At 46.4% G+C, this 14,613-nt stretch overlaps 1 protein-coding gene across 1 annotated transcript in view; it reads left to right on the top strand.

The window, feature by feature from the left end:
* Nucleotides 1–1,158: 1,158 nt before the first annotated feature.
* Nucleotides 1,159–14,613, top strand: part of LOC119321100 (oxysterol-binding protein-related protein 1C-like) — a 95,489-nt gene continuing 82,034 nt past the window's right edge. Inside the window, exon 1 of the mRNA XM_037594933.1 lies at nt 1,159–1,530. Within this exon, the coding sequence (XP_037450830.1) occupies nt 1,159–1,530 (372 nt within the window). The remainder of the gene's footprint in view (nt 1,531–14,613) is intronic.

The raw sequence follows: 14,613 nt of genomic DNA, 5'->3' as shown, positions 1-14,613 counted from the left end.
GGCGGCTTGTGCCGGCGCCCGGGTGGCCGGTGTTGCCTATCTCGGGGAGGAGCGCCCGTAGTCATTGCCCCGGGGAGTAGGCGAGTTCACCGAACCTCGTTAACAAATCTCGGTGTCGTCATTGTCTGTGATTGCTTGTTCCTCGGTGGATCGACTGCGTACCTCGAATTTATTCTAACAAGTGATATCAGAGCACGGTTCGAGATCGAGGCGGATCGGGTTGATCTAGAGGTGAAGATACAGTGAAAAAACCAGTCGTTGGTGAGATAAAAAACGCGCAGCGATTGCACCGTGAACAACGCCGAGCTGAAACAAGTCGGACTCGGCAAGGTCGGATGTAGCGTGCGGTAATGCAGCTGGCAGCTGGGCCAAGGTGCAGTCTAGCGAGGGGACACGGTTAGGTGGCCCGAGTAGGCGCGCGGCTGGAAGAGCCAGTAGTATCGTACATGGTTCGACGAATTGCGTAGATTCAACGGTTATCTCGGTGCAATTGTATGCAGTAGTACGGGATTTGTTTTGGAAACAAAAGGGACCGAGTGCCAGGAGAACTCGTGTCCGGGCCGGACTGCTGGCCGTGCAAGCGCACATTCAAAGGCAGCCGCAGGGACGACGAGACAGAGGCAGAAGATCGAAATCGGCAGAAGGAAAAGACCATTTGCTGGTTGAGGCATCCATCGGAATTAGCAAGGGCGGAGGCAAAGCAAATAGCTTAGCATACGGAAGTTGAGCCAAGGGAGCACTTTCACGTGAAGACCAACTGGTTCATTGACCGCTAGTAGTAGTACGCACAGGTTTCGTTCGTGTACTTGGGATCATGGGAAGACTGCTCGATTATTTTTCGCAGGGTCAGCCGTACAAAAAACCATGGTGCCATCGGATACCAGGTTTGAGGTGGAGAAGTTCAACGGAACTGGAAGCTTTGGGTTATGGCAGACAAGGGTGAAAGATTTGTTGGCACAACAGGGATGCTTGAAGGCGTTGTTGCAGGAAGCCAAGCCAGCTAAGATGGAGGCTTATGACTGGGAGGAGTTACAGTTGAAAGCAGCCGGGACTATATGGTTGTGTCTGTCGGACTAGGTTATTTATCATGTGATGGATGCGAATTCGCCAAAGAAGATCTGGGAGAAGCTGGAAAGTCCGTTTATGTCCAGGACTGCGATGACCAAGGTGTATCTAAAGCAAAAGTTGTATGGGATGAGGATGCAGGAGGGGTCAGATCTTGTGGAGTATATGAACGCTTTTAATCAAGTTATGACGGACCTAGCACGCTTGGGTGCGACGGTTGACGACGAGGATATGACAATTCTGCTTCTTTGTTCATTGCCATCATCCTATGACCATTTGATCACTACTTTGCCGCACGGCAAGGAGACCGTCAAGAATGAGGATATTACTGCAGCATTGCTATCTTATGATATGAGAAAGAAGAACGCGGTGAAAGTCTCTTATGGTGAAGGTTTGCTAGTCAAGGGTGAGGAGTGGCGGAAGGGATATGAGGCTGGGAAGAACAAGAAAAAGAAAGAATATACAGTGTGACAAGTGTAAGCAGTGGGGACATATGAGAAAGAACTGTCCAGAACTCAATGGTGGGGCAAGTGCTAATAAGCCAACTCATGGTGATGACTCAGACAACAGTAGTAATGTCCTCATAGTATCAGACCGGCGGTCAACCAAAAGTGAAGCGTGGATGTTGGATTCAGATTGCTCTTTTCATGCGACACCCAACAGGGAGTGGTTCTCTTCGTACAAGTCTGGTGAGTTTAATTTAGCCTATGTGGGCGATGACATAGGTTATTATGTTGCTGGAGTAGGTGACATCAAAATCAAGATATTTGACGGAGTTGAGCGGATGCTTCGGGGAGTCAGGCATGTGCCAGGGCTAAGGACGAATCTAAATTTTTCTTGGAGTTCTTCATGATGGTGGTATGATATTTCGTTGTTATCGGGATAAGAAGACCATGAGAATCATGGAAGATGAGGTGACCGTGATGATTGGAGCGAGGACGGCTTCACATCTTTACAAGTTGAAAGGGAGCACTATTGCACGTGGAGTCATGGAGACTGGAGTTGTGGGAGTAGCAACGGGATCCCATGGTGGTGGCGGGTCTGGGGCAGACTCGTCGAGTAGCTCAGTAAGCTACGAAGAGCACAACACAAGTCCGGAGTACATGGAAGTTTGACGCATGAACAAATTCAAGGTGGTGGAGAATATTCGCCAAGGTGGAGTTTGTTGTGTTTGTGTCGAATATTGTGTATGAGTTGGGTTACCTTTGGACTTGGTGTTGTAGTGTGGGTAGGATACTTGTAGTGTCGGAGTCGGACACGTTGTACCATTGGCCTCTTATATATGAGGAGGCACCCCACGTTGTAACCTATGACGACTAGATAGCGACTGGCTCGCAAGGGGGTTTCAGCGGCTTGTGCCGGCGCCTGGGTGGCCAGTGTTGCGGTATCTCAGTGAGGAGCGTCCGTAGTCATTGCCCTAGGGAGTAGGCGAGTTCGCCGAACCTCGTTAACAAATCTCGGCGCCGTCATTGTCTGTGATTGCTTGTTCCTCGGTGGACCGACTGCATACCTCAGATTTATTCTAACATAAGCACCCAAGTGAAGGCACAGAAAGTTCTCCAAGCTAGCATTTGATGTTGGCCGTGAGAAGTATTTAGAAACATGAGGATATGAGCCATGGAATTAGGGTTCCAGATGCACCCGAAGCAATCGTGGACACAACTCCTAAGAAATTTGGCTAGGGCACATCAAAAAAGGTTGTCGCTGACATCTTTGGCGCACCGCAAAGAGCGTGGCAGCTGTTGCCCAGCTATTGACATTATTGAAGGTTGATGTCAAAGGCAGACGGTCAAGGGCCGCCTGCCAAATGAAGATACGAAATCTAGGAGGCACCTGAGAGGCCCAAAGGGCCTTGGTGGACCTAACCTAAGGCCCACAGACCAGCTTTGCGTAGGTAGATTTCACCAAAAACAATCCTGAGGGTTCCAACCCCAGTTGAACGAGTCCTGGGATGAGGAGAGATAGACTTGATGTAAAGATGCAAGGACCGAATCAAAAGCACTCGGGCGAAAGAAATCTAAGGAAACCCATAGAACATGCCCGTGTAGCAAAAACCTCGGAAACCATACCTGAGGATACGCCATAATGGCAAACAAGCTCGGATGCATGGCATACATCGGTTTGTCCGCAATCCATGCGGAAAGCCAAAATTTGGTGTCCTTTCCGTCTCCGATGGACAATTTCGCGCTCAAGTTGAAAATATCTTTACATTTTTTTGACCCCATTCCAAATTTGAGAGCCCTTGATGTCACTAGCTAAGATGGAGCAGTTGCGAATTTTTTTGGCCTTTAGAATCCTTGCCCAAAGCCCATCGTTTCTTTTGGGAAATTTTCCAGATCCGTTTGGTAACAAGGGCAAGGTTCATCTTCCTAGAGATGGAAATCCCAAGGCCACCCTGGTTCTTAGGACGGCATACATCGGCCCAGCTGATAATGTAATATTTACATTTTTAGTGTCAGCCCCCCAAAAGAATCTAGCACACACTTTATCAAACTTAATGTGGACCCCCGGAATGAAAATGCCCATTATAAATATAGGGAGTGCAGATAGGCACGTGTTGGTAAGGGTTAGTCTAGTCATGGAGGACATAAGTTTCGCTTGCCAAGGACCGCAACGAGATAAAACTTTGTGAACAGTGGGCTCCCAGTCCAATTCAAACAGGGCTCAGTCAGAGCATGGCATACCTAGTTAGGTCTTGGGGAATTCCACCATTTTGCAGTTAAGCAATTTGGCGATGTAGACTCAGTTGGCCGGCATCCCAATAGTGAGAACTTTGCTTTTGGCAAAATTGATTTTCATTCCTAACATGGCCTCAAAACAACTGAGAATGGTTTTAATTGTTGCTAAGCTATGGATATCTAGTTAGAATAAAAAGTACTGTGTGAAAGCATCGAGATGGACCTAGAGGTGGGGGTGAAAGTACAGTTACAAATTTTGATTACTACTTAGCAATTATAGGCAAATGTGCCAAATATGAAAGTGTGTTTAACAATTATAAAGGTGAATCTATGGCTAGCAATATATTTGATGACCCACAAGTGTAGGGGATCTATCATAGTCCTTCCGATAAGTAAGAGTGTCGAACCCAACGAGGAGCAGACGGAAATGACCAGCGGTTTTCAGTAAGGTATTCTCTGCAAGCACTGAAATTATCGGTAACAGATAGTTTTGTGATAAGGTAATTTGTAACGGGTAACAAGCAATGAAAGTAAATAAGGTGCAGCAAGGTCACCCAATCCTTTTTGTAGCAAAGTACAAGTCTGGACAAAATTCTTATATGAAGGAAAACGCTCCCGAGGACACATGGGAATTATCGTCAAGCTAATTTTCATCACGCTCATATGATTCACGTTCGTTACTTTGATCATTTGATATGTGGGTGGACCAGTTCTTAGGTACTGCCCTTTCTTGGACAAGCATCCCACTTATGATTAATCCCTATTGCAAGCATCCGCAACTACAAAAGAAGTATTAAGGTAAACCTAACCATAGCATGAAACATGTGGATCCAAATCAGCCCCTTACGAAGCAAAGCATAAACTAGGGTTTAAGCTTCTGGCACTCTAGCAACCCATCATATACTTATTACTTCCCAATGCCTTCCTCTAGGCCCAAACAATGGTGAAGTGTCATGTAGTCGACGTTCACATAACACCACTAGAGGAGAAACAACATACATCTCATCAAAATATCGAATGAATACCAAATTCACATGACTACTAATAGCAAGACTTCTCCCATGTCCTCAGGAACAAACGTAACTACTCACAAATCATATTCATGTTCATAATCAGAGGGGTATTAATATGCATTAAGGATCTGAACATATGATCTTCCACCGAATAAACCAACTAGCATCAACTACAAGGAGTAATCAACACTACTAGCAACCTACAAGTACCAATCCAAGGTTTTGGTACCAAGATTGGATACAAGAGATGAACTAGGGTTTGAGAGGAGATGGTGCTGGTGAATATGTTGATGGAGATTGACCCTCCTACCGATGAGAGGATCGTTGGTGATGACGATGGCGATGATTTCCCCCCTCCCAGAGGGATGTTTCCCCGGCAGAACAGCTCCGCCGGAGCCCTAGATTGGTTCCGCCAAGGTTCCGCCTCGTGGCGGCGGTGTTTCGTCCCGAAAGCTTTCTTATGATTTTTTTTCCAGGGTAAAAGACTTCATATAGCAGAAGATGGTCACCGAAAGGCTGCCAGGGGGCCCACGAGGCAGGGGGCGCGCCCCCCACCCTCGTGGACGGTGGGCGGTCCCCCTCTGGAACTTCTTCCGCTCAATATTTTTTATTAATTCCAAAAATGACTTTCGTGGAGTTTCAGGACTTTTGGAGTTGTGCAGAATAGGTCTATAATATTTGCTCCTTTTCCAGCCCAGAATCCCAGCTGCCGGCATCTCCCTCTTTATGTAAACCTTGTAAAATAAGAGAGAATAGGCATAAATATTGTGACATAATGTGTAATAACAGCCCATAATGCAATAAATACCGATATAAAAGCATGATGCAAAATAATGGACTATGAGTTCATTACAGTACCTTATGTGGTGGTTTTTCTTTCTTGCACTAACGGAGCTAATGAGATTTCTTGTTGAGTTTTGTGTTGTGAAGTTTTCAAGTTTTGGGTAAAGATTTGATGGACTATGGAATAAGGAGTGGCAAGAGCCTAAGCTTGGGGATGCCCATGGCACCCCAAGATATTCAAGGATAACCAAAAGCCTAAGCTTGGGGATGCCCCGGAAGGCATCCCCTCTTTCGTCTTCGTCTATCGGTAAATTTACTTGGAGCTATATTTTTATTCGCCACATGATATGTGTTTCGCTTGGGGCGTCTTGTATGATATTAATCTATGCTTTTTAGTTTAACACAATCATCTTTGCTGTACACACCTTTTGGGAGAAGCCCACTTGATTAGAATTTATTAGAACACTCTATGTGCTTCACTTATATCTTTTGAGCTAGATAGTTTTGCTCTAGTACTTCACTTATATCTTTTAGAGCATGGCGGTGGCTTAATTTTAAAGAAATTGTTGATCCCTCATGCTTCACTTATATTATTTTGAGAGTCTTTTAGAACAGAATGGTATTTTCTATGGTTATAAAATTGGTCCTAGAATGATGGGCATCCAAGTTGGGTATAATAAAAACTATCATAGGAAGTGAATTGGATGCTATGATCAATTTGATACTTGATAATTGTTTTGAGATATGGAGGTGGTGATATTAGAGTCATGCTAGTCGGGTGATTATGAATTTAAAGAATGCTTGTGTTGAAGTTGGCAAGTCCCGTAGCATGCACGTATGGTAAAATTTGTGTAACAAATTTGAAACATGAGGTGTTCTTAGATTGTCATCCTTTTGAGTGGCGGTCGGGTACGAGCGATGGTCTTTTCCTACCAATCTATTGTTGGGGAACGTTGCATAAAATAAAAAATTTCTACGTTCACCAAGATCAATCTATGAGTTCATCTAGCAACGAGAGAGAGGAGTGCATCTACATACCCTTGTAGATCGCGAGCAGAAGCGTTCAAGAGAACGGGGTTGAGGGAGTCGTACTCGTCGTGATCAAAATCACCGGAGATCCTAGCGCCGAAAGGACGGCACCTCCGCGTTCAACACACATAAAGTCAGCGTGACGTCTCCTCCTTCTTGATCCAGCAAGGGGGAAGGAGAGGTTGATGAAGATCCAGCAGCACGACGGCGTGGTGGTGGATGCAGCAGGGTTCCGGCAGGGCTTCGCCAAGCGTTTGCGGGAGGAGGAGGAGGTGTAGCAAGGGGAAAGGGAGGCGCCAGGTGTCAGGGTGTGGCCGCCCTCCCAACCCCCTCTTTATATAGGGACCCCAGGGGGGCGCCGGCCCTAGGAGATGGGATCTCCTGGGGGGGGGGGGCGGCGACCAAGGGGGGAAACTTGCCCCCCAAGGCAAGTGGAGGCGCCCCCTCCCCTAGGGTTCCCAACCCTAGGCACATAGGGGGCCCCAGGGGGGCGCACCAGCCCACCAGGGGCTAGTTCCCCTCCCACTTCAGCCCATGGGGCCCTATGGGATGGGTGGCCCACCCGGTGGACCCCCGGGACCCTTTCGGTGGTCGCGGTACAATACCGGTGACCCCCGAAACTTTCCCGATGGCCGAAACTCGACTTCCCATATATAATTCTTTACCTCCGGACCATTCCGGAACTCCTCGTGACGTCCGGGATCTCATCTAGGACTCCGAACAACTTTCAGTTTGCTCCATACTCATATCTCTACAACCCTAGCGTCACCGAACCTTAAGTGTGTAGACCCTACGGGTTCGGGAGACACGTAGACATGACCGAGACGGCTCTCCGGTCAATAACCAACAGCGGGATCTGGATACCCATGTTGGCTCCCACATGCTCCTCGATGATCTTATCGGATGAACCACGATGTCGAGGATTCAAGCAACCCCGTATACAATTCCCTTTGTCAATCGGTATATTACTTGCCCGAGATTCGATCGTCGGTATGCCAATACCTCGTTCAATCTCGTTACCGGCAAGTCACTTTACTCGTACCGTAATGCATGATCCTGTGGCCAGACACTTGGTAACCTTGAGCTCATTATGATGATGCATTACCGAGTGGGCCCAGAGATACCTCTTTGTCATACGGAGTGACAAATCCCAGTCTCGATCCGTGTCAGCCCAACAGACACTTTCGGAGATGCCCGCAGTATACCTATATAGTCACCCAGTTACGTTGTGACGTTTGATACACCCAAAGCACTCCTACGGTATCCGGGAGTTACACGATCTCATGGTCTAAGGAAAAGATAGTTGACATTGGAAAAGCTCCAGCAAACGAACTACACGATCTTGTGCTATGCTTAGGATTGGGTCTTGTCCATCACATCATTCTCCTAATGATGTGATCCCGTTATCAATGACATCTAATGTCCATAGTCAGGAAACCATGACTATCTGTTGATCAACGAGCTAGTCAACTAGAGGCTCACTAGGGACATATTGTGGTCTATGTATTCACACATGTATTATGATTTCCGGATAATACAATTATAGCATGAATAAAAGACAATTATCATGAACAAGGAAATATAATAATAATCCTTTTATTATTGCCTCTAGGGCATATTTCCAACAGTCTCCCACTTGCACTAGAGTCAATAATCTAGTTACACTGTGATGAATCGAACACCCATAGAGTTCTGGTGTTGATCATGTTTTGCTCGTGGAAGAGGTTTAGTTAACGGATCTGCGACATTCAGATCCGTATGTACTTTACAAATATCTATGTCTCCATCTTGAACATTTTCATGGATGGAGTTGAAACACGCTTGATGTGCCTGGTCTTCTTGTGAAACCTGGGCTCCTTGGCAAGAGCAATAGCTCCAGTGTTGTCACAGAAGAGAGTTATCGGCCCCGACGCATTGGGTATGACTCCTAGGTCGGTGATGAACTCCTTCATCCATATTGCTTCATGTGCTTCCTCCGAGGCTGCCATGTACTCCACTTCACATGTAGATCCCGCCACAACGCTTTGCTTGCAACTGCACCAGCTTACTGCTCCACGATTCAACATATACACGTATCCGGTTTGTGACTTAGAGTCATCTAGATCTGTGTCGAAGCTAGAGTCGACGTAACCCTTTACGACGAGCTCTTCGTCACCTCCATAGACGAGAAACATGTCCTTTGTCCTTTTCAGGTTCTTCAGGATATTCTTGACCGCTGTCCAGTGTTCCTTGCCGGGATTACTTTGGTACCTTCCTACCAAACTTACGGCAAGGTTTACATCAGGTCTAGCACGCAGCATGGCATACATAATAGATCCTATGGCTGAGGCATAGGGGATGACACTCATCTCTTCTTTATCTTCTGCTGTGGTCGGGCATTGAGCCAAGCTCAATCTCACACCTTGCAACACAGGCAATAACCCTTTCTTGGACTGATCCATATTGAACTTCTTCAATATCTTATCAAGGTATGTGCTTTGTGAAAGACCTATGAGGCGTCTCGATCTATCCCTATAGATCTTGATGCCTAATATATAAGCAGCTTCTCCAAGGTCCTTCATTGAAAAATACTTATTCAAGTAGGCCTTAATGCTGTCCAAAAGTTCTATATCATTTCCCATGAAAAGTATGTCATCTACATATAATATGAGAAATGTTACAGAGCTCCCACTCACTTTCTTGTAAACGCAGGCTTCTCCATAAGTCTGCATAAACCCAAATGCTTTGATCATCTCATTAAAGCGAATGTTCCAACTCCGAGATGCTTGCACCAGCCCATAAATGGATCGCTGGAGCTTGCATACCTTGTTAGCATTCCTCGGATCGACAAAACCTTCTGGCTGCATCATATACAGTTCTTCCTTAAGATAGCCGTTAAGGAATGCCGTTTTGACGTCCATCTGCCATATCTCATAATCATAGTATGCGGCAATTGCTAACATGATTCAGACGGACTTCAGCTTCACTACGGGAGAGAAAGTCTCATCGTAGTCAACCCCTTGAACTTGCCGATAACCCTTAGCGACAAGTCGAGCTTTATAGATGGTAATATTACCATCCGCGTCCGTCTTCTTCTTAAAGATCCATTTGTTTTCTATTGCTCGCCGATCATCGGGCAAGTCTGTCAAAGTCCATACTTTGTTTTCATACATGGATTCTATCTCGGATTGCATGGCTTCAAGCCATTTGTTGGAATCTGGGCCCGCCATCGCTTCTTCATAGTTTGAAGGTTCACCGTTGTCTAACAACATGATTTCCAGGACAGGGTTGCCATACCACTCTGGTGTGGAACATGTCCTTGTGGACCTACGAAGTTCAGTAGCAACTTGATCCGAAGTACCTTGATCATCATCATTAATTTCCTCTCCAGTCGGTGTAGGCACCACAGGGACATTTTCCTGAGCTGCACTACTTTCCGGTTCAAGAGGTAGTACTTCATCGAGCTCTACTTTCCTCCCACTTACTCCTTTCGAGAGAAACTCTTTTTCCAGAAAGGATCCGTTCTTGGCAACAAAGATCTTGCCCTCGGATCTTAAGTAGAAGGTATACCCAATGGTTTCCTTAGGGTATCTTATGAAGACGCATTTTTCCGACTTGGGTTCGAGCTTTTCAGGTTGAAGTTTCTTGACATAAGCATCGCATCCCCAAACTTTTAGAAATGATAGCTTAGGTTTCTTCCCAAACCATAATTCATACGGTGTCGTCTCAACGGATTTAGATGGAGCTCTATTTAAAGTGAATGTAGCTATCTCTAGAGCATATCCCCAAAATGATAGCGGTAAATCGGTAAGAGACATCATAGATCGCACCATATACAATAGAGTGCGATTACGACGTTCGGACACACCGTTACGCTGAGGTGTTCCAGGCGGCGTGAGTTGTGAAACGATTCCACATTTCCTTAAGTGCGTACCAAATTCATGACTTAAATATTCTCCTCCACGATCTGATCGTAAGAACTTTATCTTTCGGTCACGTTGATTCTCTACCTCATTCTGAAATTCCTTGAACTTTTCAAAGGTCTCAGACTTGTGTTTCATCAAGTAGACATACCCATATCTACTCAAGTCATCAGTGAGAGTGAGAACATAACGATATCCTCCGCGAGCATCAACGCTCATTGGACCACACATATCAGTATGTATGATTTCCAATAAGTTGGTTGCTCGCTCCATTGTTCCGGAGAACGGAGTCTTGGTCATTTTGCCCATGAGGCATGGTTCGCATGTGTCAAATGATTCATAATCGAGAGACTCTAAAAGTCCATCAGCATGGAGCTTCCTCATGCGCTTGACACCAATGTGACCAAGGCGGCAGTGCCACACGTATGTGGGACTATCGTTATCAACTTTACATCTTTTGGTATTCACACTATGAATATGTGTAATATTATGTTCGAGATTCATTAAGAATAAACCATTGAACATCGGGGCGTGACCATAAAACATATCTCTCATATAAATAGAACAACCATTATTCTCGGATTTAAATGAGTAGCCATCTCGTATTAAACGAGATCCAGATACAATGTTCATGCTCAAACTTGGCACTAAATAACAATGATTGAGGTTTAAAACTAATCCCGTGGGTAAATGTAGAGGAAGCGTGCCGACGGTGATCACATCAACCTTGGAACCATTCCCGACGCGCATCGTCACCTCATCCTTCGCCAGTCTCCACTTATTCCGCAGCTCCTGCTTTGAGTTACAAATATGAGCAACGGCACCGGTATCAAATACCCAGGAGCTACTACGAGCACTGGTAAGGTACACATCAATTACATGTATATCACATATACCTTTAGTGTTGCCGGTCTTCTTGTCCGCTAAGTATTTGGGGAAGTTCCGCTTCCAGTGACCCTTCCCTTTGCAATAAAAGCACTCAGTCTCAGGCTTGGGTCCATTCTTTGACTTCTTCCCGGCAACTGGCTTACCGGGCGCGGCAACATCCTTGCCATCCTTCTTGAAGTTCTTCTTACCCTTGCCTTTCTTGAACTTGGTGGTTTTATTGACCATCAACACTTGATGTTCCTTTTTGATTTCTACCTCTGCTGACTTCAGCATTGAAAATACTTCAGGAATAGTTTTCACCATCCCCTGCATATTGTAGTTCATCACAAAGCTCTTGTAGCTTGGTGGGAGCGACTGAAGGATTCTGCCAATGACCGCCTCGTCCGGGAGGTTAATGTCCAGCTGGGACAGGCGGTTGTGCAACCCAGACATTTTGAGTATGTTCTCACTGACAGAACTATTTTCCTCCATCTTCCAACTATAGAACTTGTCGGAGACTTCATATCTCTCGACCCGGGCGTGAGCTTGGAAAACCATTTTCAGCTCCTCGAACATCTCATATGCTCCGTGTTGCTCAAAACGCTTTTGGAGCCCCGGTTCTAAGCTGTAAAGCATGCCGCACTGAACGAGGGAGTAATCATCAGCACGTGACTGCCAAGCGTTCATAACGTCTTGGTTCTCTGGGATGGTTGCTTCACCTAGCGGCCCTTCTAGGACATATGCTTTCTTGGCAGCTATGAGGATGATCCTCAGGTTCCGGACGCAGTCCGTATAGTTGCTGCCATCATCTTTCAGCTTGGTTTTCTCTAGGAACGCGTTGAAGTTCATGTTGACATGAGCGTTGGCCATTTGATCTACAAGACATTTTTGCAAAGGTTTTAGACTAAGTTCATGATAATTAAGTTCATCTAATCAAATTATTTAATGAACTCCCACTCAGATTTGACATCCCTCCAGTCATCTAAGTGTTACATGATCCGAGTCGACTAGGCCGTGTCTGATCATCACGTGAGACGGACTAGTCATCATCGGTGAACATCTCCTTGTTGATCGTATCTTCCATACGACTCATGTTCGACCTTTCGGTCTCTGTGTTCCGAGGCCATGTCTGTACATGCTAGGCTCGTCAAGTTAACCTAAGTGTTTTTGCATGTGTAAAACTGTCTTACACCCGTTGTATGCGAACGTAGGAATCTACCACACCCGATCATCACGTGGTGCTTCAAAACGACGAACTTTAGCAACGGCGCACAGTTAGGGGAAACACTTTCTTGAAATTATTATGAGGGATCATCTTATTTACTATCGTCGTTCTAAGTAAACAAGATGCATAAACATAATAAACATCACATGCAATTAAATAGTAGTGACATGATATGGCCAATATCATATAGCTCCTTTGATCTCCATCTTTGGGGCTCCATGATCATCTTCGTCACCGGCATGACACCATGATCTCCATCATCATGTCTCCATGAAGTTGCTCGCCAACTATTACTTCTAATACTATGGCTAACGGTTTAGCAATAAAGTAAAGTAATTACATGGCGTTAAATCATTGACACGCAGGTCATACAATAATTAAGACAACTCCTATGGCTCCTGCCGGTTGTCATACTCATCGACATGCAAGTCGTGATTCCTATTACAAGAACATGATCTCATACATCACAATATATCGTTCATCATTTATCACAACTTTTGGCCATATCACATCACAAAGCAATTGCTGCAAAAACAAGTTAGACGTCCTCTAATTGTTGTTGCATCTTTTACGTGGCTGCAATAGGGTTCTAGCAAGAACATTTTCTTACCTATGTATAACCACAACGTGATTTGTCAACTTCTATTTACCCTTCATAAGGACCCTTTTCATCGAATCCGCTCCAACTAAAGTGGGAGAGACAGACACCCGCTAGCCACCTTATGCAACTAGTGCATGTCAGTCGGTGGAACCTGTCTCACGTAAGCGTACGCGTAAGGTCGGTCCAGGCCGCTTCATCCCACAATACCGCTGAAGCAAAATAAGACTAGTAGTGGCAAGAAAGTTGAAAACAACTACGCCCACAATAGATTTGTGTCCTACTCGTGCAATAGAGAACTACGCATAGACCTAGCTCTGATACCACTGTTGGGGAACGTTGCATAAAATAAAAAATTTCTACGTTCACCAAGATAAATCTATGAGTTCATCTAGAAACGAGAGAGAGGAGTGCATCTACATACCCTTGTAGATCGCGAGCAGAAGCATTCAAGAGAATGGGGTTGAGGGAGTCGTACTCGTCTTGATCCAAATCACCGGAGATCCTAGCGCCGAACGGACGGCACCTCCGCGTTTAACACACGTACGGTCAGCGTGACGTCTCCTCCTTCTTGATCCAGCAAGGGGGAAGGAGAGGTTGATGAAGATCCAGCAGCACGACGGCGTGGTGGTGGATGCAGCAGGGTTCCGGCAGGGCTTCGCCAAGCGTTTGCGGGAGGAGGAGGTGTAGCAAGGGGAAAGGGAGGCGCCAGGTGTTAGGGTGCGGCTGCCCTCCCACCCCCCTCTTTATATAGGGACCCCAGGGGGGCGCCGACCCTAGGAGATGGGATCTCCTAGGGGGGCGGAGACCAAGGGGGGAAACTTTCCCCCCAAGGCAAGTGGAGGCGCCCCCTCCCCTAGGGTTCCCAACCCTAGGCGCAGAGGGGGGCCCAGGGGGGGGCGCACCAGCCCACCAGGGGGGCACACCAGCCCACCAGGGGCTGGTTCCCCTCCCACTTCAGCCCATGGGGCCCTCCGGGATGGGTGGCCCCACCCGGTGGACCCCCGGGACCCTTTTGGTGGTCCCGGTACAATACCGGTGACCCTCGAAACTTTCCCGATGGCCGAAACTCGACTTCCCATATATAATTCTTTACCTCCGGACCATTCCGGAACTCTTCGTGATGTCCAGGATCTCATCCGGGACTCCAAACAACTTTCGGTTTGCTGCATACTCATATCTCTACAACCCTAGCATCACCGAACCTTAAGTGTGTAGACCCTACGGGTTCGGGAGACACATAGACATGACCGAGACGGCTCTCCGGTCAATAACCAACAGCGGGATCTGGATACCCATGTTGGCTCCCACATGCTCCTCGATGATCTCATCGGATGAACCACGATGTCGAGGATTCAAGCAACCCCGTATACAATTCCCTTTGTCAATCGGTATGTTACTTGCTCGAGATTCGATCGTCGATATCCCAATACCTCGTTTAATCTCGTTACCG

The sequence above is a fragment of the Triticum dicoccoides genome, chromosome 6B (genome assembly GCF_002162155.2).
Source record: "Triticum dicoccoides isolate Atlit2015 ecotype Zavitan chromosome 6B, WEW_v2.0, whole genome shotgun sequence".
NCBI classification, from domain to species: Eukaryota; Viridiplantae; Streptophyta; class Magnoliopsida; order Poales; family Poaceae; genus Triticum; species Triticum dicoccoides.
Note: the sequence above shows the minus strand (reverse complement) of the source record. Positions and strands in the feature narration are given on the sequence as shown.